We start from the raw sequence: 26,054 nt of genomic DNA, 5'->3' as shown, positions 1-26,054 counted from the left end.
TTTTCTGCGTTTTGCGTTGTACCTTCTGTTTTTGGCCCTACAGCAAATCTATAGATTCGATGTCATCATGGCATTGTGATCCTTTCCCCTCCCCCATATTAGAACATGAGGATTAACGATAGATTGATGTATTTTGTCCTCCTTTTTAGAAGTAAGAAAGAAAGAAAAAAAAAACAGGACAAAATTAATCAATCCGTTGCCCCAATAAGAAGATTGCAAAAGTTCAGACAAAGGACTCTAACCCTGCCAAGATGTCAAAGAGTGTCTCTATCTCCATTTTGTCTGCCATGTTTAAAATAAACGGAACTTGAAGGTCTGAAATCCAGACTACAATGAAACTTATACATTGACTTTTTGAGGAGCGTCTACCAACATCATCAAATTTTCGTGAATGTCATCATTGAACGACAAACATGTGTGGGGAAAAACACACACACCAAAAAATATGACCCCCACACATGAAAGTTATATCCGTCATCACATCAGCAATTGCCGCAAAATATAGTTGGTTTGATTTGTGACGTCGTATGATCATTTCCTCTTGTTTTTGTCTTACATCTCGAAAACAGTAACTTCCTCGCAGCCACCTCCGCGTAACAATGAAATATCAGCTAATTTCATACCCCTTCTAATCAATTAGTATAGATTGAAATGAATATATGAAGAATCCAATGAATATCATGTACAGAAATTTTGTTATTTTTTTTTTGTTGGTTCTCTTCATAGGGTACTGTGGTCAATTAGGTAAAATCTGCACGTATACCGACCCTTGGCTAGTACTGTAATCATGATAATCATGGTTATTCTATTTTGTTATAATTACTTGATGCATTTGTATTGAGAAATGTGAAAAACAAATGATTGAATTGAATTGAATTGATAAAAAATGAAACTGAATTGAATTGAATTATCTCATTCTGTCATGGAAGTGACTACTGCGCCGCCACAGTGTGAGAGTGAATAGAATTTGTGCTTCCATTCAACTGTAAAGGACGCGGAGGATGTCAAGTGGCGGGGGTTGGAGGGTTACCCTCACGGGTCAAGTTGGTCCTCGGGCGGTGCTCAGCGCTCCTGGAGAGAAAAATGCAGGTTATGGAAGGATTTGATCGCAGCTATTCAGGACGAGAACAGCGTGCCGTTGTTGGGGGAATATCTCCTGTGCACTATTATTTTGAGGCTATAAAACACTACACGACTGGTGGTGTTGTGTCTGCCTCTTTATGAAGTGTACTTCGCGAGTCATGTATCTATGTGTCTTAAAGGTTCCATCCAAACCGTGGTAGGATTCTTTGAAGCTCCTGTTGTTTTGTGGCACATGCAATTCCCCTATTTCCTGTGCCATTGAATTAGACGCATGGTGCAACAAGATTAGCAAAATGTTTGAAAAAAAAAGGCCAAAGATTGTTTTATGGTAATTTTTTTAACCAATGCGACATGCTACCATTTTTAGTATATTTGGCTGCTGAATAATGTTCATTAATTTTTCCAAAGATGTTGCATTCGTTCAAAGTTGTAATATTTTTTTTTTCTGGACACCATGTTAATATCAAATGAAGACTAATGAAAACTTATATAAGTGTACATAAGTATATTGTGTTTGCCTGGTAAGTGTGTACCATTTGTAGTGTAGGTATACGATTAAGTGTTTTCCGTGCACTTTCTCAATAGCCCCTGCAGTCGAATGGCGGCTGATGCATTAAGCGCCGTTCTAATCCAAGGGTTTTAATGAAGGCGTTTTTCCGTCTTTGTCATTGCTAGATACCAATGTTTTTTTAACACACCACAGTGTATGTGGATGTCCAAAAAGGAAGAAAAGAGCAGTATTTTAACACTCGCCCTTGATCCTCTTACGACGTTTTTTTTTTTCTTCTTTTTTTCTTTCTTCCTCTCCCCGCTGGGGAGAATATGAGTCGCACGCGGATGAGCCAACTCCAGCGGGTAGAGCCACACCAGGATTCAGGCTACTCTCCAGGGGCGAAACTCGCTCGTTTCCCACGGCTCCCTGTCGATTTGACAACACAAACACGCCATTATGCATGCGCACAAAAGCGCACTTTTTTTTTCTTCCTTCTCCTCCAATTCGTAAGGAATACCCGATCAATTGAAGGGAACGCAGGTTAAGGTTTAATCACAGTTATTCGCAAAACTCGGGTTTCTTTCCCCAAATCCTCCCAAACCGGCTGCAGGACTTTGCCCGCGAAACTACCTTGGGAGTATACGGGGTGAAGCATTTGCTGTGAAGTATGTCCTTGCTGTGTAATTTACAACGAAGGATGTGGAGTTCTCGTCATTTCGACATTTCGTTTCGTCGTTTTCATGCTCTCAGTGTTTCGAGGAATAGCATAACGACGATGGATTTCAACTTGTTTTAAGGCGCCCAGCCTGCTATTAGTTTTTAAAGCCTGCAGGAACGGACGGAAATACCACGGAGTTCACTACCATTTTCTTACGTATCCGCCAAGAGTTTATAGCTCGAGAGTAAAATGGGAGGGGTAACTGGATGTACTTCGGTTTCCGACAAGCATCTGGATTTTGGGACGATTCAACTTGTACGTCAGTGAACGAGGATGAGGCGCGAACGCTTTTGCACGAGACGGTGGAAAGATGCCTAAAACAGGTGGGTATATTGAGACAGGGAGACCCATCCTGCATTGTGACCTAGTTACGCCGAGACTAAACATGGTTCTACTCTACATGTATGGAGAAAGTCGTTAATGCATTACCAGGGAAGTCACCTCCCTGACATTACTATGGCCATTATAGCTTTCACCCCACATTACTGGCCTTTCTGTCAACATACGTGCAAAGTACTGATACATACATTTGTAGATTAGACCTGCAGTTGTATCATGTACAAACATGGTTCTCTCGATTTTGTCTCGAAACAGTCAGTTGAAGTTGCGCCTGTGTCGAAGAATGCATGGGAATATATTGATGGGATGAATTTGTTACACACGTCTACTAGTGTCACAAAGAAATGATCCCCTTTCCCAACGAGGAATTTTGTTCGACAATGACTGTCACTTTCTATTTTACCTCTGCGTGCCTCCTCAGTTACCTGTCGTTAGGTCTGTGTGTAAAATTTGTGCACATTTGATTCATTGGCACTGAAATGGTTAATATCGTCTGCTGAAATCGATGTATGGGAGGTTTCCAAACTTTCTTATGAGCAGCAGACAAATAGACTAATTTAAAAGGAATGATTAGTTTAGATTAATGGTGAGCTCTAGGGTCGTTACCGCGAGAATATAATAATTCATCTTCTGCTTTCAATTGGGTGGAGAAAGCCCCAAATAGTTGACCTCATTAAAAGGGCGCTCTTTACATAATTGTCTTCCTCGGATAGTGACCTACGTAATTGTTAGCTGATGAAACTCCTGTAGTATGTCCTATAATGTTGAGACCAGCTTGATATATATATCAAGCTGGTCTCAACCGATAACGTTTCGTAATCCCTCGTAAATCTCTGTTACTCTCAGCGATTAAAACGGCCATATTTTCGAAACTGAAGTCTAGGTCCCCACAGTGTTAGGGAGTTCTCTCTCTGTGCATGAAAATGAGCTAGGAACTGGGTGTGTCAAGATGACAGTATACAGTATAGTGCAGAAGGCTTCTCCTCAGATCCTGATACCAGCTGTCATGGGGGGGGGGGGGGGGGGGGAGGGTGATGTTGCACCGCCACAGGACTGAATGATGAGAATGCCACGCCACGCCACTCGTTTCTTATACTCATTTGCTCGTTTACAGCTAGATTTGCACATAGGCAAGTATCATCCGAGGACACTGTCTTGTTGTAATGTTCCTGGCTCCGTGTAGTCCAAAGTCAAAGACGGTTTTTGAAGCACATAATTATTACATCTAGTTCTCTCGTATATGGTGATGGCTTATAGACTTAGATCGCTCCCCACCCCCTATCTTCTTATTTCAAATCACAATCATTACGGTGATTATTTTTGCAAAGCTTCAACCTCCGAACTAAACAAAGAAAAAAAGCAAATAGATAAAACAGTTGAAGTAAGATTTAAACTGAATAAATGAAAAAAAAAATGAATGAAATTCAATCATAGAAGAAATTATGTGAAATACTGTATGATGGAATGAAGTTATGAAATCACTCTGGTACAAGACATGTGCATATTTTATAATCTCCCGCGGTCAGTTAAACAGACTGTCTCCAGGCTTGATGATCCACAATGACATACAAGGTACGCCTTGTCATTGGTGGAAAGTCAAATCGCCACCATCGGACTCCAAATAAGTACTCGATGTGGCAGATATGCCGGCGTCTCTATGATATAGAGATAGAAATTGGCCTCTCGAAAGACAAGTAACAATCGTCCTGAATCCTGTATGAACCTTCCATATACTACCACCCCACATTTCTTTTTTTTTTTTTTAGATGACGAATAAACATGACGAATGTAAGCTTTAGGGTTCCATGAATATACAACTTCTAGAAAGAAAATCATCGTCGAAAGTAGAATCAAATTCCTGCCAAAGTATACTTAGGACAGGAAATGTGCCCAGTGCAAATGACGATTGTTCCTTGTTGGAGGCTGAACAGGACAGATAATGTCTAGTGTGTGATTAGAAGACAGGTAATAAGTTTTCATTTTCATATAAGCAATGTTCTATAAGTAAAAAGCAATGTCCATACAAGTCTGTGATACATAATTTGCTATGCGACACCAGTGACAAAGGAATACCTGGTAGACTATACCGGAAATGGTTGTCATTGCAACTCCTCCCTTAGCTTCCGAGGACTCTTGATATAGGACAACGAGCTTCGACATAACGTAAGCCTACGTCTCACATGTGGGACTTTACCTACTCTATGATGATGTCGAATGCGACTGTGGTCTGAGGAGCCAAATGTTGCTTTTGGGTCGCTAGAACACCTTGCTATCTTGTCATCCTGGCGTCCAGTTCACACGGCACAATCATGGAGCTGCTATCTGCTATATACTGTAATAGCTCCGTGGTACAATCTTTCAGTTGATGGCCCTTCTCCAACATCATGATGATGAGAAACGTTTTCGATACGCTGGGAAGTGCCAGTGGGGGAAAAAACAAAAAATTGGCCGCTGGCGGAGATACGCTGCTGACACTCCTTGAAGAGGATGTGCTTGAAGGTAAAGCCGACAGCCGGAATTTTTGGACTGGTAGTAAGGTTAGGCTCTTGGAGCTGTTGAGTCCAAGGACTCATCCATGACGTCCACGGCTTGAATAGTTCCCAGACCCGGGCCAAGGCACGTCCAGATGTTGAGTGGCATACGGCCAGACTTTTCGGATTGAATCGGCACGGTTTCCTGAGGAAGTTGTTCCTGGCAACCACCAAGGCCCTTCGTCTTGCGATGCAACCGATGCTACTTGTGATTCTGTTCTGCTAATGCGTTAAATACACTTCGTTTGTGCTACAGAGGACCACCATTTATTCCCCTCGCTTTCCACTCGAAAGGGATCAGACGGACTTCCAAGGTTGACCCCTTCTTTGGCCGAGATGCGTATAGTACTTACAGCAAGGTTCTTTTGATGGCACCTACCCTCCAATCGTAAGAGTGGGACCTTTTTAACGTTTTGGATTTATGTGCGCGTTGTTTTACCTGAACTTGATGAACAGTTTTGCTGTTGATAACCGTTGCCAACTGCGGTTGAAAATCAACGTTCAATGGTAACCCATCCCATGGAGCTCCCTGCCCATCCCGACGATTCGATGACTCTGCTGCTGATACAGCGCACGGAGGCCGAGATGCACAACGGTACTGTCGGCTGTGTGCATTTAGTTCTCTTGTAGGATAACGAAATACCTTTCATACACGTAGGTCTTAATGTACGATTCTGCGAAGGTCGTAGCATTGCTTATAAATTCCATTTGCATCAATACATTTTTTTTTTCTGTGCTCGGAACTGCAACGTACTTACAAGTCTTCCCTGATAGTGGAGAGCATATTATTTTTGTATGGCAATGACAACCATCTTCCAACTTTAAATACGAAAGAAACACTGCATGCCAAACATTCTGGGATTTTTTTTTTCAGTAGGACAGGTGATTGCTATTATAATGCATGTTATAATGTATCATTTGTAGTGACTGGAGTTTGTGCAAGTCGCACGTATTACGAATGCAACAACCTGCTGTCATGTGAGGGGGGCTGTTCAATTGTGCTCTGAGATTATCTTTCGAGATCCTGATATTTTATTTGATAATGCTTTTAACACGTGCACTATTGTATCGTTAATATGAGATAGTAATCATTGTTATTATTATTATTATTATTATTATTATTATTATTATTATTATTATTATTATTATTATTATTACTCATACTACTACAGCTGTACTACTACTGTTACTACTACTACTACTACTACTACTTACTTACTTACTTTTGTGGTACCCCTCTGGAGTTTTTGAATTCTTAAAGCATTAGTTCGTATGATTTATTTCTGACTGGAACCATGACCATTCCCACGAGCTCGGCACAGCCTGACCGGACCGGGGAAAATCCCTCGTGAATTCAGACTTTGCGTCAGTGTAGACACCTCATTGCCATGTGTGGTCAGTCATCATTACAGTTGTCAGATGTACTTGATCACTACTCTAATGGTCACCAGTTCCGGAATCGTCTCAAGGTATAGTCTCTAATGACTGATAATGATGTACAACTTGACCAGGTGTCCAGTCATCTCTTTCTTTTTTTTGGGGGGGGGGGGGGGGTTGATAGGTGTTCGTATTTTTCCTTGTGTTCCTCACATTATCAATTTTAATTTCACTCGTCTCTGTCTGTGTGTGAGCACACTTTGATCGTATTTCAAATCCTGGATTGAAAGGGAATAGATCCTGGATTGAAAGGGAATAGAAAAATAACGATCAGAAGCCATGCGATACATTCTTTTCCGTGAAAAGATACCTTCATTCAAATATTTCCCATTTTAGGTATGCCTGTTTTGTGGTGTTGGTTATGATAGGACGGTCCGGTCTACGATGGCATGCTAAGTTTCAATAAGTCACCGACAAGGAGTGCATATTGAAGCATAGAGTGATAGACACTGCAGTAATAACATAAAAAAGTGCTTTAGTATGATATGGTGAGGAAATTGATGGAAATTAATTTCGCCTTACAAGAAGGAGAAATTATCACGTCCATTCAGAAAGAAAGATTCTTTGACCCACCTTAAAGGACCAAGCACAAGGGGTCGTAATATTGTAATGAGATAAATGCCCTGGCCATCCAAGCATATCTGGCGCGCCGGGCATAGCTCGGCACTCCCGGACGCGGTTAAACATGTGCGTCGTGTTCGCGGGCAAGCAATTAAACAGCAATCTCGGGTCAATCAAGAGTAGCTCCGACGATAATTACCGAGTTCGCATGCCAGGCGATGAGTCTGGATGTCTTTTGGCTTTCGTTAGTCTGATTTTCTCTTTCTTCCTTTCTTTCTTTTCCTTCTTTCGTCCCTTCTTCCTTTCTTCCCTCCATCCTCTGTCTTTCCGTCCTACTCATTGTGCCTGTATGTGTGTTTGTCTTGTCTTGTATTGTGTCTGCCTGCTTCTTGTCTCGATCTCTCCACCGATTATTGGATGGTCATATCATGCAGTGCAGTAGTGTTTACATTTTCCGTAAAGCAAACGCGGACCTGAAGTAGAGCCTGATTGTCTGCGACGGCGCAGCATGTAGGTTCCCGTTCAATTGTGGAGGAGCGGGAGGGGGGGGGGGGGGGGGGAGGGAGGAGAAGGCGCATCTGATATGATTATCCCTAGTTCTTTGATTTGATGACAGTGGACATCACTCACCTTCCCTTGTTAACCCTTTCTGTGTATGACAGGGACTGTGGATAGTGTGTAGAACACTATGGGGTTTTCTGTGCTGATCGGCACTCAAAGAACACGAAAGGGTTTAACACAACTAGCAAAGTATCTATATCATGGTGCATGGGACAGCCATGGAAGTTCTTTCCTATTTGAGGTGAGGATTTTAACGATGGCGAATGTCTACCTACTTACGGGGGAATGACGTCGATTTTTTTTTCTCTCAATGTGAATGAACGTCTAGCTATGACCATTATGATTGTTTCCATTTACGAGGAGTATAGGTTTGCCTACTTTATAATTGAATTACTCATGATTTTTGATATTTGCTCTTGATTTGAGAGGAATAATTGCCCTATATTAAATCATTTACACTATATTTATTGTCCTTGTTTTGAGAGGCGTATTTCTCTTACATTTAAATCATTTGCAGGTCGTTGGCCGTAATTGTTTCACGACATCTTGTTCCATTTTCGACAATGTGAATGTTGGGAAACCACAATCTGTGAACGATGACGTCCGCGTTTATTTCAGCGCGAGTTGTGCCCGTAGCTTTGCCACAATGTAGGACCTATAATATGTACATGTTGCAACGATTTTGAACTCAGTCCAGACAACATCACTCCGCACGACATCCGATTTCGATTAGTGGCGTCAACTTGTTATTGAGTAGGGTCTTCTTTTTTTTATACCGTTTGCCAACTCTTGTTAGTTGCCTACGGTGAGCGGCAGGGGCGGGGGTCGGGATATTAAGACCTTGCTGACCACACTCGATCTCGACATCATTTTACCAATAATTATACGTTAATGGTATCCGTTTACTCAGTTTCGGTTTTATGCCTCCAAGTTCAATGTGCATGATGAGTGACTGGTGTCGCCCTTGCTATCAATGCTGCTCTTCGTAATGCACTATCAAGCGATGTACTTCATCGAGCTGAATACAAGAATTTTGATGACAATCTGACAGATGGTCGCCACCACTGTGTCAGTACAGTCGTTCGGCTTAATTTCCCTCAGAAGTGTTATGTGCAGACACATAAAAATACAAGTACATAATGTACGTCTATACTGCTGTGGTTAGATAGCTATAGGGTACTCTGTGAGATATGGTTGCTATGTGTCAACATCTTTCGTATACCATGGATCTATACGGTGCTCTGCTCCATATGCTAGGGACAATTTTTCCTGCAAAAAACTGCAGTGATATTGCGGCTCCAAGAGGGTTGAGGCACACTGCTTCGCTCCAGCTTAGGGGTTAAACTAAAACCTCTCTCATCAACGCTTTTCCTCCCTTTGTTTGTTCGTCTTTCCGTCCCAGTCAAGCCAAAAATAATATTAAATAGTCGTGAAAGTGCAGGCAGACTGCGATGGCGGGCAGGCGGTCGACCGTCGGACGGGGTTGTCTTCACCGAGCACGTGTTAGAATTTGCGTCTTTCCTGCCGACTGAGTCCAACAAGATCATCTCCTGAAAAAAAAGCGATAATGATTACTCCTTGAGGAGCGTGCCTCTTCAGAAGGAGAAGGAGATGGAGATGGAGAGGGAGAGAGAGAGAGAGAGAGAGAGAGAGAGGGGGGGGGGGAGGAGGGGAGAGATGAACGCAGTTTCTACAATCCCTTGTGGATCGAGACGTATGTACGGTAACTTTCAGATAGCATAATCAATGAGCGTTACCATCGTTCGAAGCGACCTTTTAATGTTTTCAGGGCCTTCCTGTTGAGACTTACCTTGAACTTTAAAAAATTATGATAACGCAGGACTTGCTCACGGGAATAGAAAGAGAAGGGGTAGCAGTCATACAAGTCTCATGGGGTATGATTATGTGAAATCGGTTTTCAGCGCCAATTTGGAGAAACTCAAATATCATGCTTATGCTACTGAAGATGTTAGAGCACAAGCAGCGAAAGCTACAATGAAGAAAACGGTGACGACAGTGAGAATTGGGATTCAAATGGGTAATAATAGAGAAAGAACTGCTTTATTCCATGATCTTTACCATTATCAAAGTGATGATTGTTCACACTTACAGAAAAGCCAGAATATCCTGTGTATTCGGGATAAGCGTATTCGCGTGTAACCTTTGATCATCGTAATGTAGCGGTAACCATCTGTGCTTCAAAATAATAATGAATTAGCGCCTATCCAAAATTTTGCCACTTTGCCTTTACCGTACCCAGCACCCCGTACTCCTCTACAGGGGCACCGTTTCATGAAAGCTGTCGGCCGCAACAAGTTTTCAGTCTCTGACTGTCACCATAGTGACAGTCAGTGGCTGGAGTTTCTCAGCCAGTCAAAACCAATGATTTTACTGACATTGTCAGACACTGACAACTTCCGTGAAACGGTGCCCAGACCCTTTCAGAATGTTATCGAGATCGTCACGTATTACTGTTGACCCAGTTTACCGTGTAAATTTTGCTTGGCTGTGAGCTATGACAGCCTTGAAGCGAAAGGAGATGATGATGATGATGATGTCATTGATGACTGTGGCGACGGAAGAAACATACAGATAATGTTCTTACACAAGGGGTCGAAATGATATCGAAGTAGTTCAGCCCTGAGATGGAGTCTAGAAACATAATATATCCAAAATACACTTAAGTCCTTGAGGCAAGAACATTCTGTGTATTCCCTATTATCTGTGATATGGGGAAGATGCATACATTTGATTATGATAGCGAACACGGTTATAACCAAATCCTGGATAAACGAAGTAAATATTCAGGCCCCAACATTATCCGCTAAAAATCTTTCATTATTCATTTGTTCGGTTCTAACGAAATTTCGATATAACGAAAGGAAACTGCTAGTCCCGAGGATTTCGTTATAACGGGAGTCGAATGTATATTCATTCATCAAAGAACGCACACCGTACTTTCAGCTGGAACCTACTGTATCTATAGCATAAAGTCCGCAGCGTGCTTTGCGCACTTTTTTCGCCTCAAGCGCGCAGTGCGTACCAAAATTTCATGCACTGCTTCCCTTTTTATCACATTTCCGTATGTGACATCAGAAATCATCTTCAGTCGTTCAGTTTTGTCGATGTGATGTGTAGACGTAAATTCTATTCATCAAATGCCCTACTACTACGACTATTATCATTTTTACACTGTGGTATAACACATTTTTGCGCACGAAAATGATCTTTCATTACAAAGCATGAAAAGGGTTTCACGGTCACTTTAATGACGCGTACGTGTATATAAGCGTATTATGATTCATAATTTACATATACGTGTATTGATTTATCGTTTATTCATATACTTTTTTTTTCTTGGGGGGGGGGGAAGAACTTTTCTTTGTCATGTGTGTGTTATTGCGGGAAGGAGAAGAGGGAAACAGCTTGTATGGAGAAACAGATGCTATTGCCATTCCAGCCATGTTTCGAACGGAGCAGATAACTTCCTCTTGACAGCATCAGCCAACAGGCTGAGCTGTGATGGCCCTTTCGTTCCCGCTATCAGTCACCGACCCAAGAATGATAGGAACGCGCTGCGTGGGGGTATGCAGTCCCTCCCCATCTTCCGGCGGTCATTCAGATGCGTCCAGTCCACTACGGCTCTGACCAATACAGCTCGTAGTGTTTCAGATGTGACTGAGGCAGATACCATTCACATATTATATATGTAAAGTTATCATTTTTCTCCTTGATGTACGCTTTTGAAGGACTTCGAAATAAAAAGAAAAAGAAAAGATGAATATGTTTGTGTCTATATACGTGTACCGCTGTATGTCTGTATACATAATATTCCATTAAGCACAAGCCCGTGTTGATAAGATTGTAAATCTGTCAGATTTGTTGGCACGGCTTTCGAATTTCATGTCGCTAAACTCTTCTTTAATTCCCCCTCCCCCCTTTTTTTCATGAAAACAACGACACTGTATACTCTTTCGAGGCGAGAAGGCGAGGACATCGGTGGTGTACTTAATTTGATTAATTCAGTCTTTTCGAGACAGAGGATACCGCTGGCAAGCTCCCCTGCCAAGCGGATATTTGGTGATGAATATCCCCCATCGTGGGTACCATCATGGTTAGCTCGGCTCGACGTACTTGACCAGCGGTCAAACACAACGCGGGGAGAACAGCGCGTCTGAACGGCGCGTGGCTGGCGCGCGTGCCAGGGCGGCACCGCCTGTGTGTGTGTGTGTGTGTGTGTGTGTGTGTGTGTGTGTGTGTGTGCGTGTGTGCGTTTTCGTGTGTGTTTGTTTGTCCGTGTGCCAAGTCGGCATCTGCGGCTCGACGAAAACGCGTGTCACGCGTCAATGAAACAGCAGTAAGTTAGATGAAGTTGAACCAGTTTAAAAAAAAAAAAAAGAAGTTTGCCTTGCTTCCCTGGAAGAGGGCCATTTGGCGAAATCTCTCCCCCTCTCTTTCTTTGCACTGTGGCGAGTAGAAAGGAGCGGTACAGACATTGTGAATGATGCGGAAAAATTGACTGAAAAAAAAAATAGGAGGATGGGGGAGGGATAGAAAGAGAGAAACAAAAGGCATAAGGGTAAGCACAATACCCTCATCAACTGGTAATGGATATTACTTCTTATAAAGTCTCACATCTCATTTACAGCAGACACACCTGAACCTCGTCGGACAAATTTCATTCGTACCTATGTTAAGACTGGCGAATAGCGTTTAATCGCGATGTTGTATCTTTCTAGCCCCCAGGATGCAATGACCCTAGCCCGTTTTATCCAGTATGATATGCATTGTTTAGTTATCATAAACGTTTTGTCTCATTTCTCCTCAGACGTGTTCGAATCGAACGAGAAGCTGGACTCTTCTCCCTCTGCCTACGTCAACACGACACTGGTCAGCAACGCCTCCTCTCTCGGCGGCCACGAACCCGCGCCCGCGCATGCGCAGAGCCTGATCGCGCGTTCCAATGATGACGTCAACGGTGACGTGACGGTAACGGTCGGCGGCGGAGAAGCAGGAGGTGACGCGGGAAGGGAGCCGGCGGGCGACGAGGATATCACCGTTATCGAACCTACCACAGGTGATTGAAGAATGTCATCCTGTACCGAAATCGTGAAAATTGTTCAGTATCGTTATCGTTATTTTCCCCTTTCGTATCCCATTTTTTTGTGACGGTTTCCGTGTTTCATTTGTCCGATCCACAAGCAAGAACTAAAGATTAAACACAAAGTAATAAACAAAGTCACCCCTAGTGAAGAAATAGGAAAATACGGATTAGCAGAAAACACTTTGATTAGAGAGTCGTCCATAGCTGACTAAAAGACAAGGCGATCAATATTAAATCTATAAGCTACTAACATAACAAATATACATCTGAGTGTATCTGATATCCTTACCTTTACGAGCTGTATATTTTTTACAATTATTTTTTCTTTCCTCAGGAGGGTATATTGTTCCAAACAGTTTTATCAGCGTGTTGATGTACACATATTGACGTAACGAAAAGTGTTTAATGTTGTTGAAGAGATGACATTAATATGTTTTGAGTGATGACAGGATATTGGGATAATGTTACCCAGTAGATAACATTCGTAAACTAATTCTAGCACTTTTTATTCCGCAGTGTTATTTCCTTGACAAGATAATAGCAAAGGACATTTTTGTTAGTCTGAGAAACTCATGTCAAAAGTTTCGAGATTGCATTGCTGGTGATTTCTCACCAGCCCAAAAAGCGTTGAAATCCGGAGTGGGACAGTTTTCATAAGTCGTCTCTAGCATGTTTGCCAAACCAAATATGTAGCAAACATGTACATGGCAGTGTTGGCCAAGACACGTTCCCAGACAAGGAAGTTAAGAAATTTGTTCTGCTGTCATAACAATAATGATCACGTTTGTTCCTTGGTGGCGGAAATTCAGTGAAAGCAGGAAGAAAAAGAAAGACAACCCTCAACATGGCTGCTGCATAGTTATAATTTCTAACGATTCTAACGACAAGATTTTGTTGGGGAGCAAGATTGATAATTATTCTGTGTGGGATGTCTCTTTGTTAAGGCACAGGCCAAAGTTGCGAGCTTTACGATCACACCAAATAGCTTATGCTCAGACTAAGAGTCGACAATCTGATCAGATGCCAATAGTTAGTCGTTGGTTTTGTTGATGACATTGTTTATGTCGGTGCAATGAAGGCTGTAGAAAAAACATACATGGCTCACCCTCAGCAAAACCAGACCATGGTGTCAAGCGTGCATCATGATTTTGGCGCATCAGTGTTAAAGAGACAGGACATCACTTGTTGTTACTCTGTAGTTCCTCTCGCCAGAGTTGGTTTTGGTGACGAAATTTCGTGTCCATGTGATCTGGCTTTGTGATTTGTCCTGAAATTGCTAAACTCCCATACATTCATTTCAACCAGCAAAACGAGACGTAATGATTGATAAAAAAGGGTCTTATTCTCGCGGAGTTCGTCTTTGTTCTGAGCACTGCTTTTTCAAAGTGCCCTTTCATCATATATCTTATCCTTGCACTGCCATGCACATATGTGCACATTAATGATGGATGGGAACAGATATTGTTGATGAACAACGTCTTCTTCCCCGTGATAAGCTCCTGGCAGGGTTTAAACTCTCATCCTCCCATATGAAAACCCAGAGCCTCAGCAACTATGCAACATCGCCCCACAAGATTAGACTATGACAATTCGCTTCAGATTGTACTTAATGAAAGAATCTCAACCCGGAGTTTATCTTTGACGAGAGCAAAATATCTGATACTTAGATTAGCATTATTGTTATAGGTATATGAGCTCCTTGACTAAACTTTGCCGTCGTGCAATGAGTTATGTTTTATTTCGTACGACTGTGCGAGGAAACCAATTGGATTTTTGTCAGCTCATTTCCCATCACCTATCAGTGTGCTTTCAACGAGCTTTCTTCTTGAGCTAATATTGATGTTGCTCTCATGTTTCGTTCTCATGAGCGAGAAGATACATGTATAATGGGCAAGCTTGTTTCCGTCTGTGGATATTTTGATTAAGAAAGACGAGCAGGTCATTGTGACATGGCCCTTCTCGTTCTGCCGCCATGTTTTCGGTACGAGTATTGCTTCCTTCTTCACTACGTGTGACGAACTACAAAAAGTACAATTTGGCTGTTAAAGATCAGACAAGTTGTCTTTTGTAAATGGAACGTGTTTATATCCTACATTCTAATCAGGGATCTCCTTTCTACCAACCATTTCTGAGAGTACAATGTAACGACAACGGGGAAGAATGTGGAAAAGAGCCAAAAGAATTCATGTAGGCAAATTATGTAAGGCAAATTTTAAGTTCACGATCCCAGCTAACACGGCACTATTGCTGTGTTGTGACTGTTGCGAACATCCATAAGGGCGCTCCATCTATTAGGATCTAACGGGGGTACCTGTAGACTGATAGTTTGTGCAGGCATGTTGGGTAGCTTGGTACCTGCAAATGAATGCACAACACGCACATTTTGGAGGAAGGGGCGTAGATGGTGTGAAAATGATACAGATACATTGACAGTTGACATGTCAAGCGGTTTTTTTTTAGCATTTACAGTAACGCTTGACGCTTGACGCTAATGAAGATAGAGAGGAAGAGAAGGAGAGGGGGAGAGAGCAAGAGAGGGAGAGCGAGAGAGGGAGAGAGGAACAGAGCAAGAGAAAGTGAGCGTTGCAAAGCGTGAATATAATCATACCCTCTGTAGGAAAGCTACCGTTGATGTCTGAATCGAAAGTAACCCGTTATATAACCCCGACATCTTTTCCCCCCTCCTTCCCCCTCAGAAACCAAACTTCTGGAGCCGAAGGAGAATGGGGACACCGTCGTGGAGAAGGCATTGACGAGGAAGGGGTTTCCCCCGCCCTTCCCCATCGGCTACATGGACGAGAACCTGCACAAGGGCAACTGGGGTCACAAGATGGAGTTTATGTGCGCCATCTTCTGCGTGGTGTTCAACATCGACAACTTCGTGCGGTTCTCGTATCGCATGTGCGAGAACGGAGGAGGTACGAGAGAAGGTCTCGCATGTTGTTACAATATGTACATCTCATTTCATTCGAAAAAACCCCAAACAAACACAATAGAATCAGAATGTTTATGAGGCTCTTAGAGCTTGTAATTGAGAATTAGATAAAAACAAAACAAACCAAACCCAAATAAAAGTCAAAGAGAAAAAGTGCACAACCCAACAAAATGAAAAACAAAGCAAACAAACCCAAAACTAACCCAACAACACCAACTTGGAAAAAAACACAACAACAACAACCAAGATCCTATTGACACATTTCACTAATTGCAGCAATGATCATGTTGCAGGTGATACTCGAACTTTCTTGTAACGAGCCGTATTGCACAATAATAACATCAATTATTAAAGGTAGGGGTTCCCTTTTACAGACCTCCCAAAATGCAGCAAAACATTAAATATGAACCTCAGGGGACTTGTTTAGGCCACTGCTGAGAAATTCGGAAGTCAACAGTTATCTACAATTTGAATAATGCACAAAACTCAACTACTCAGTAGTTCTGTGTGTCAGCCACACTTAAGCCTTTTTGTTGCAGTCTTCTGTATTCTTTTATCTATAAACACAAATCTAATAATATAAGAGCTGATGTAATAACATATAGAGTGTGTGGCAAGAATGTATATAGAAATGTTTGTAAGTTTTGATGAACTTTCTTCACAAAATATACATGATGGACACATATGCAGTGCATGGGTCTGCAAAGGTAGCCTAGTAATGTACTGGAATTTACGGTGAGCCCCGAAAAAAATTCAATTCAAAATCTAACGGTCATTAAAAGTGTACTAAATGTTACCTTCCACTTTCAATACTTTATGGGAGTTTCTAAAATGATACTCTCTTCAACATACCACTGTATTTATACAACTCTTCATTTAAGGTATGCAAATGGGATTCCCTACCTTTAAGCTATAACCATACACTTTAAGCGTGTTGGGGATGAGAGCAAAAACGACAAACACTTTGCACTCTATTGAGGAAGTCGAGGATGTCTGTTTGTTTATGTTTTTATGTAAGCAAACCATTTGGAGGTGTCTAATTCATCTCAGCCTGTAACCTTTGACCAGTTCTTCCTGGTTGCAAAAAAAAAAAAGGGAGAAAAATTTTGTTGTCATCCTGAAAGTGCTGATATATTGTTTTTGGTCTCGTGTGTGACGAAAGTAATATGCATTGATTAGTGTTTTTATTGGCAGTAGTTCAAAAAACGTGAGCGACATATTGTCGTGTGTAATCTGATTTTAATGACACTAAGATGTGTTATCAGGATTTTTATTAAGTGGAAGATGAGCAATTAATGGTCCTAAAATGTCAGGTATTTTGACAACTCTCGGGCTGCGAACGTGCAGATCTGAAATACCGGCGTAGGCAGTAGATGAATGTTCATATGTGATTTGACTTCTTAACTGACTCACTGCTAAAGGGAGCAAACTATGTATACTGATGTGCTAAGATTGGCATCATTCGCAATTACAAGAAGTACAATATACCTGATGCTATTCATATTTCCCGATTCTGAAGAGCTAAAAGATGAAAACAAGTAAACTTGTTTTAGGACCCTCTGCAATAGTAAATTTTGAATGCTTTTGCACAGTTAACCCTAAAAGGGCCGGGGGGGGGGGGGGTTGAATCAACCCTCCCTCTCAACATTTTTCGCGACTATTCCGCCGCGCTAAATTTTTTGACCGCGCCGTTCGCCGACTTTTAACTTTCAAGTCTCACACATCTTTTGACACCATTTTCGCGAAAATCGCGCATACCATTACGACGCTGTACGACCTTTTTATACATGCTTGTCAGACCGAAAATGGCTCAAAAACGTGATTTTGTGTATAAAGTCTATGCAAATGGAGTTTTTTCACCTTATTCATAAAGATACAGTGGCGTATCTAGGGGGGGGCAAGGGGGGCACGTGCCCCGGGCGCCACTCCTTGGGGGCGCCGAAAACGAAAAAACGGGGGGAAAAAGAAAAAGAAAAAGAAAAAGAAAAAAAATGAAGAAGAAGAAGAAGAAGAAGAAGAAGGAAAAAAAAAAACCCTCGCCCGGACCGGGGGGGGGGGGGGGGGGGGGGGGAGAGAAAACCAAATCAAACAAGATAAAAACAAAAAATGACAATGTTAATTGTGTTCACACAAGAATTCCATGTTTTGTAAGCTGAAATTTAGGCTCGCTCGCTGCGCTCGCTCGACAAAATGTATAGAAAAGAAGATAAGAACAAAACGTGATGATAACGCGGACAAAATGACAATGTATATTGTATTCACACATGCCATTGTTAGAGGGCAAAATGTTACACGGAGCAGCGGCTGCAATTTTATTTCTTTCGTTCTGAAGCGATCGCCTACTGGATCAAACGAGGACACCAAAGGTGTCGAACATTACGGGGGGGGGGCACAAAAAATCAAACAAGATAAGAACAAAACGTAATGATGACGCAGAAATATACAAATTTCGGCTCACTCGCGCGTAATAATTTAGAGTAATTTTTTTCAAGTCCTCAGTTTGTTGGTATAAATCGTTATCTATATGGCCGTCACTATATCTTGATTAGAATTTTAAGATTTAATAAGCAAAAAATGGCAAGAATTCCATGTTTTGTAAGCTGAAATACAGAAATTTTCGGCTCGCTCGCTGCGCTCGCTCGCCAAAATTTATCAAAAAAGAAGATAAGAACAAAACGTGATGATGGCGCGGAAATATACGAATTTCGGCTCACTCGTGCGTACTAATTTGGAATATTTTTTTCAACTCCTCAGTTTGTTGGTATAAATCGTTATCTATAAGGCCGTCACTTATATATCTTGATTAGAATTGTAAGATTTAATAAGCAAAAAATGACAAGAATTCCATGTTTTGTAAGTTGAAATACAAAAATTTTCTGCTCGCTCGCTGCGCTCGCTCGCCAAAATTTATCCAAAAAAAGAAGAAGAAGAAGATAAGGACCAAACGTGATGATGGCGCGGAAATATACGAATTTCGGCTCACTCGTGCGTACTAATTTGGAGTATTTTTTCAAGTCCTAAGTTTGTTGGTATAAATCGTTATCTATAAGGCCGTCACAATATCTTGATTAGAATTGTAAGACTTAATAAGCAAAAAATGACAAGAATTCCATGTATTGTAAGCTAAAATACAAAAATTTTCGGCTCGCTCGCCGCAATTTATCAAAAAAAAAAAGAAGATAAGAACCAAACGTGATGATGACGCGAAATATACAAAAAATTTCGGCTCGCTCGCTGCGCTCGCTCGCCAATATTTATATAAATTTATTACATTTAAATCACCCTCAAAAGACCCCTTTTATGTGCTTGAAAAAGCATATGTGGACCTTATTTTCTAAAAGTCCCTACCGGGATGGGGTTGGGGTTGAACACTTTTTCAGAAATTAGGGGCGCAATTTTCGCGCTTGCCCCGGGCGCCGTTTTCCCTAGATACGCCACTGTAAAGATATGATTATTTTCACTTTCATAGGCTGAAATCAATTATTTTCAGAGCGATTATGCTTGAAATAGGTTCTGTCATAAATTTTGCGGAAAAAAAATGGTAAAACATAAGGTCGAAAAACAAAGAAATACGTAAGAAATTCATAAAACAATAAAATACATAAGAAATTAGTTTTGATACCAGATTTTTTTTTCAAGTACATTGCTAGGAATGCTACAAGGAATAATGTCACCAAAAATTAGGATGCCGTTAGCTTTATTTTCTGAATTAGAGCAAAATTTATGATTTCACGCATATTAATTGATATAAAATATAGAAAATGAAAAATTCAATTTTTTATTTTATAGTTTGGTCGATTACGCGACAGGTAATGTATGTGCCAATTTTCAGTGCGATTGCGCGATCGACGGCCGAGATCTCGGGGGGGGGAGGGGTTAAGTATTGAATTAGTCAATAAAAATAACCTTTTTATCTGTACATGTAGATCCTGGCATTTTGTGCGGAGGTTTTCTCGATATGGTTACGCCTAAGTATGAGCTCACACATATCCACAAACAAATACACACACTCAACCACGTCATTTATGATGTATGAATATTTTGAACACAGGTATGCTCTCGGTAAAGCGTGATACATGTATGCAAACAGTCACAGACGAAGTAATGTTTTTACAAATCAATGTGCTCGTCGAAAGGCGTGGGATATATCGTCGAACTGCTTGATCTAGTCTGTGAAGTATCCTGTCTCAAAATGGTGTCATATTCTTGTACATGACTGAACGTAGTATGAGACAGGAAACAGTTCTTGACGCTGCGCAGCTAGTCATTCCTGGATGAAGAATATTACTCTCCTGGTGAATGCGCTGAAACACAGAGAGAGACTCGAGTTGATTCATATCTTGCAGACATATTATAGTAGTTACACATTCTTTTTTTAAGGTCATCAAAACCACAAAGCGAATCTTCGTTCCATTTCTCTGGCATTCGCTTCAGTTCTATCCTATTTGCGAAGACAAAGCATTATTCTGAGAGAAACAAGAACTGTTAAAAAACACATTCTAGACAAAAATATGTCGGGGCCTACTTGTCTGGCCATAGCGTCAAAATATCAAATCAGGATTGTTTTCCCTTTAATATGTAATAATGTAAAAACAACAACAATGATACAAAAAACAAAACCCAAACAAACATTTATGGTAATCTGAATCGATTGCATGGAATGATTTGGTTTCAAAAGTACTTGTAGCAGCTCAAGTGTGCTATTGCATCATCACGTCACATTCGATATATGATAATTTCAGTTAGGTTATCACAACATACTCATACTGTTCTTGCGTATCTACACTGTGTGTGTATGTGTGTGTGTGTGTGTGTGTGTGTGTGTGTGTGTGTGTGTGTGTGTGTGTGTGTGTGTGTGTTAGGATCATACTAGCGTTGCACATATCACACATTTCATGAAAACTGATGAACTCTGTTCACAAAATTAGCCCGAACACAATATTGTATACAGATTACTTGTTATTCTGTAAACATTTGAACTCTGAACTTTGAACTTTGTACAGTGGTGTTCCTGATCCCGTACATGATAGCACTCTTCCTGCTCATCCTACCCTTGGTGCTTGTGGAGATCTCTCTGGGACAGTTCAGCAGTTCCTCCTTTCTCACCTGCTGGAAGTTCTGCCCCTTGCTCAAAGGTGGGTCCCCCTCGAGGGTTTAAAAGTCCTCCTTTAAGGATTTAATAGTACCCCTTTAAGGGTTTCAAAGTCCCCCTTTGGGAGAATGAAACCCAAATATGTATGTTGATTGAGAGAATGCAGTCATATTAGAAGAACAGATCAGTGAAAGTTTGAGGAAAATCGAACAGTACTTTCAAAAGTATATTATAAAGTTTTAGAAGTTGTGATGCAGCCATCCCTTAATCAGAAGACTGCAACAGTGTGTGACGTCATGTACGGACAACGATATAAAGAAACTATAAAAAAGTCAACACATTTTGACATTTTTGTAGAATTCTCTTTGTATATTTTCTTTATATCGTTACACATGCGTGATGTCATGAATTGTACTCTCATCCAGCGATAGCAGCACTAAAACTGAAAATTCATCAGTCTTGAACGGATAGTCCGATTTTCCTCAAACTTTTCAGATGTGTTCAGGTGATATTGCTGCATTCACTCAATTCACATTTTTGTTTTGGTTTCTTTCCACTTTCACATACTCTCTCTCTCTCTCTCTCTCTCTCTCTCTCTCTCTCTCTCTCTCTCTGTGTCTCCCACTCCCCTCTCACACTGGGCGAAAGTCCGTTTCTTAAAGGACAAGTTCCAGGGTGGTCCACAACTTGAAATTTTAGCATGTTGCAAGCTCAGAATCTGAGAATATTGCAGAATTGAATATGCGCGGAGCGCACACGATGAGTACGTAGTACGCAATATTTTGTTGCTTATCTCTCTTTGTGCTGCTTACATTCAATGTTCTCTCTCATGTTTTGCACACAAATATCTAAAGTACCTGGTAGTTTGATGTTTCTTATGTTATGCACATGTTTTGCACATTTTTGAATACTTTTACTTTGAGCTTGTTGCAAATTCTTAAGGATGTTGCATAGCATGTTGCTGGCTTTTTAGGATGTTGCACAAGAATTTTAGCATGTTGCAGCGACATGCTAAAACCCCTCGTGGACCACCCTGAGTTCACCTTCATAAACATAAGGATTGAGAGAATGTAGCAATATTAGTGGAACACATCATTGAAAGTTTGAGGAAAATCGGACAATCCGTTCAAAAGTTATGAATTTTTGAAGTTTTTTTTTCAGTAACCGCTGGATGAGAAGACTACTGCAGTGTCTGAATAACTTGGATGTCACATGCGTACAACAATATAAGGAAAATATATAGAGAATTTCACAAAATTTCATCTTTTGAAAAAAGTGCACATTCCCCCGACTCGTTACCAACAAATGTTGTGGGTAATATTATTCCCCCTCCCTTTAGAAAGAGGCAAGTCAAGTGCCCTTTTATTATGCGAAAAAAATGAAAATATGTTGACTTTTCTTTACATTTTCTTTATACTGTTGTACGCATATGACTCACAAGCTGTAGTAGTCTCCTCATCCAGCGGTTCCAACAGAAAAATTTTAAAAATTCATAACTTTTGCATCGATTGTCCAATTTTCCTCAAACTTTCACTGATGTGTTCTACAAATACTGTTGCATTCTCTCAATCCTTATGTTTACGAAGGTGAACTTGTCCTTTAAAGAATTATTTCATTATGAACTTATGCTCAGCATGAACAGACTTGAATCGGCAATGGCGATCCGATTTCATTCACTTTTCGAACCACACCTAATCTAGGTGATTTAAACGGGTGTGTCCAATCGATCGTCGGCGCTAAAGCAAACACAGCTAAGGTGCATTGTAGTTTTTCACCGATGTACATGAAACATATAATATTGCCGCTGTTGCACCTTTTGTCTAGTATATGAAGCTTGAACAGACATTCTAAAAGCTACGTTTTCTCCCCTCTATATATATCGTGTGTGCATTTTCATTTTCTTGATGATGGTGTATACTGTTTTGATTCACATGTATGATTCCTGCTTCTTTGTCGATTTTGTAGGGCTCAGTCTCGGCATGCTGCTGCAGCTGTTTGGTTTCACCTTTCTGTCCGGTCCGATCTCCGGGCACAGCCTGTACTACATCTACAGCGTCTTCCTCCCGAGCCCTGTCCACCACATCGCCTACATGACCTGCGACAACGCCTGGAACACGCCCGCGTGTCATTTGCTGATGCCCCTCCAGGACGTCAACGGGACCTCAGCGAACGACTCCACCTCTTTATACGACATGACAGAGCCCAACACTGTTTATGATCTGGTCTCGGGCAACATGAACAACACTCCCCAGGAAGAATTCTACAGGTTCGTCACTAATAGATTACTTGAAAAAGAAATGAAACAAAAGCAAACAAGTAGAACGCACAGAAAACCCCCGACGACATCACTGAGCCCAACACATCAAAGTTTTAATAAAGTTGGGATATCAAAATGTATTGAATAGACACCATCTGCATTCTGTTCGAAGTACTTGATCAGGCAAATTCTCATGTGTTCCGAACTGTTTTAAGTCTCGAAATGTCTGCGTGTCTGAGAGCGATTTCTTCCACTATTTTGAACTTGCACCGTATTTTGTTTAATTGTCAAACCAAAGAAAAGAATGCAATAGCGTCTAGTACTTTCTCAAGCTATGCCTCGTCGTTTCAAATGGAATATAGCCCAACCAAATACCTGGAAAGCAATGAAAATTTGCGGCATAGCTGCTAAGGGTGTGACTCTCCATTTTTCTTCATATATTTGCATGCTCTCGACATTCATTAGTCTTAAGTTTTGCATAAAATTGTTTGATATGTGATTCCTGTGATATCTTAAATGAGTCATTTGTAAATCTGACCACTGGCTGTTCGTTGACTTCACTTACATGTCAACTTGTCTTTTCTTTAACAAAATAAAACAACGACAACGACAACGACAACAACAACAACAACAACAATAACAACAACAACAGGTTTCACGTGAAGATGCAGGCAGATGGGACCAATGATCTGGGAGCACCGGTCACCCATCTCATGATTAGCCTGGCCATCGCCTGGGTGATCGCATTCCACATCATGCTCTTTGGCGTCAAGTCTTTTGGCAAGGTGAGACTCTTTCACCCTCCTCCTCCTCCTCCTTCCCACTCTTATCAAGTCCTCTCCCCAGAGAACACTTACCAATAGTCAGCAAGGAATCAGAAATGGCCAAATGTGTCTGACCATGTGCAAAACACCGTTATGATGTATTAACTGATGAATAAAGTAATTATGTGTCTTACTATCCCATTGTTGACAGTGACTTGCCACAAAGTATAATGAATGCCAGTCGAAAATTCACCATCTCAGCTGACCGCGCGGACTCTCGAAATAACATCAATCTCGATACCTGATTCAGCAGCTATTATGAGAGCAGTAACTTTCTCTGGGAAGCGAGTGATTATCTCACTGACAGAACTGGCAGGCTTTTGAAACGCTGGAAGAAAGCATTTGAAAATAAACGGGAATACCTCACGAACTCCCCGTCAAATTGAGTGAGTTAAGCCCAGGCCAATCGAAGCCCCTGATAGAAACAAGTGGATTGATCGTTTGAAATGCCTCATACAAGCTTTTTTTTTTTAAAGATGAAATTGTGATAGACAAGAGATTGTAACGTTTACAGCTGTGTAACACTCGTACATTTCCTTTGCTGACCATGTGGGGTAGCTGAACTTTCTGTTTTCAATAACAGTTGCAATCAAGCAGCTCGGGTTAGGGGCAAGTGATTAACTTGTCGGTCGGATCAGGAACTACGCCATCCCTCTACTCAGACAGGAGCACGCCTTCAACTGCTCACAAATATCTTATTTCACAAATAGACTAGGAATGAACTGTCATTCAGATTCGCATATACACAAATGATGGCATACAATTAGCACTTAAGAGGTATCCAAACGTGCATACAGAAAAAAAAAACAGGGATGAAACATGGACAACTCCAGAAAGACGTATGTACTTTTTCGTATTTACGTGTATGATTATGCATTCGCTTAGGATTGCGCGTCGGCTGTACACACAAAGTATTCACACTATACTCTTCTTCTCACTTTCTTTTTTCACCATCTCATGACTTTCATGACTTTCATGTATTTTTTTTCTTCTGCTTCTTCATCTTCTTCTAGTACGGTGATGTACTTGTATCTTCAGTCTGTTTGCTTTGATGTAAAGCGACTTGAGCATTTAATCAAAGTGGAGAACGGCGCTATAGAAATTGTATGAATTATTATTATTATTATCTCTATCTCTCTGTCTGTCTCCCCTTTTTCTCACCGTCTCGTTCATTCACCTCCCTATCTTTCCCCTCCGTCATACCTTCACTCTATCCTTCCTCTCCTCCTTTCATTCTTCCTTTCTCTTTCTCTCTTTGTGTACATTTTCTCTCCCTTTCCCTATATTCTTATCTTCCCGTATTGCCTCCCTCCTTTCTATCTCTCTTCTATCTGCCTCCCTCCACTCTGTCTCTCTTCTTTCCATCTCTCTCTCTTCCCTTTCATCCCTCTTACCGTCTACTTCCCTCCCCCTCCCATCCCCCTCTCCCTCCCCTGTATCCTCCTTCCGTCCTTCTCTCCCTCCGTTCTCCTCCTCTCGCACCTGCTCCATCTGTCTATCTCACACTCTGTTTCCCATCTCTCCAGGTTGCCTACATCCTGGTGGGTTTCCACGTTCTCTTCCTCCTGGTATTCCTGATCCGAGGAGCCCTCCTTGACGGCGCCATGGACGGTATCAAGCTCCTCTTCTGGCCCCATGTGGAGAAGCTGTGTGAAGTGCAGGTACATAATACATCGCAATTTTCTTTACAGACTTATAACTTGAAAAATGGGCAAAGAAAGTCGGATTCCATTCGTGGAATCTCATTTTTTTTTGCTCATTTTTCATTTATATGATATATCGTTCTAGTCAGTTTCCCCTTTGTTTGCGTTTATTAGAGTCATGCCTTGTTTACATAATTGCCAGCACCGTACAAAAGACGAGCACCAAATGTTTGTCGATTTGTTTTTTTGTTTCTGATGTAGATTAAAGAAACGATAATGAAATTCTCTGGTTTTAAAAACTACACGAAATTTCATAATATCTAAACAGAGTTTTTGTTCATTTCTTTGATTGATTGACTGAATGATTTATTGAATTTGATCGATTTATCGATCGATCGCTTGCGTGCTTGCTTGATTGGTTGGTTTGGTTGATTGATTGATTGATTGATTGATTGATTGCTCAATCGCTCGCTCGA

General features: G+C 41.2%; 1 protein-coding gene across 1 annotated transcript in view; it reads left to right on the top strand.

Annotated features, from left to right (window-relative positions):
- LOC139742378 (sodium- and chloride-dependent glycine transporter 1-like) overlaps window positions 1-26,054 on the top strand; it is an 86,517-nt gene that overhangs the window by 53,732 nt on the left and 6,731 nt on the right. The window contains exons 3-8 of the mRNA XM_071652977.1: window positions 12,552-12,800; window positions 15,524-15,745; window positions 20,766-20,897; window positions 22,820-23,120; window positions 23,764-23,896; window positions 25,462-25,596. Of these exons, the coding sequence (XP_071509078.1) occupies window positions 12,552-12,800; window positions 15,524-15,745; window positions 20,766-20,897; window positions 22,820-23,120; window positions 23,764-23,896; window positions 25,462-25,596 (1,172 nt within the window). The remainder of the gene's footprint in view (window positions 1-12,551; window positions 12,801-15,523; window positions 15,746-20,765; window positions 20,898-22,819; window positions 23,121-23,763; window positions 23,897-25,461; window positions 25,597-26,054) is intronic.

The sequence above is a fragment of the Diadema antillarum genome, unplaced genomic scaffold, assembly GCF_040938485.1.
Source record: "Diadema antillarum isolate AM-2024a unplaced genomic scaffold, OU_Dant_1.0 scf00000003, whole genome shotgun sequence".
Lineage (NCBI taxonomy): Eukaryota > Metazoa > Echinodermata > Echinoidea > Diadematoida > Diadematidae > Diadema > Diadema antillarum.
The sequence above is the reverse complement of the archived record's forward strand: the minus strand, read 5'-3'. Positions and strand labels throughout refer to the sequence as shown.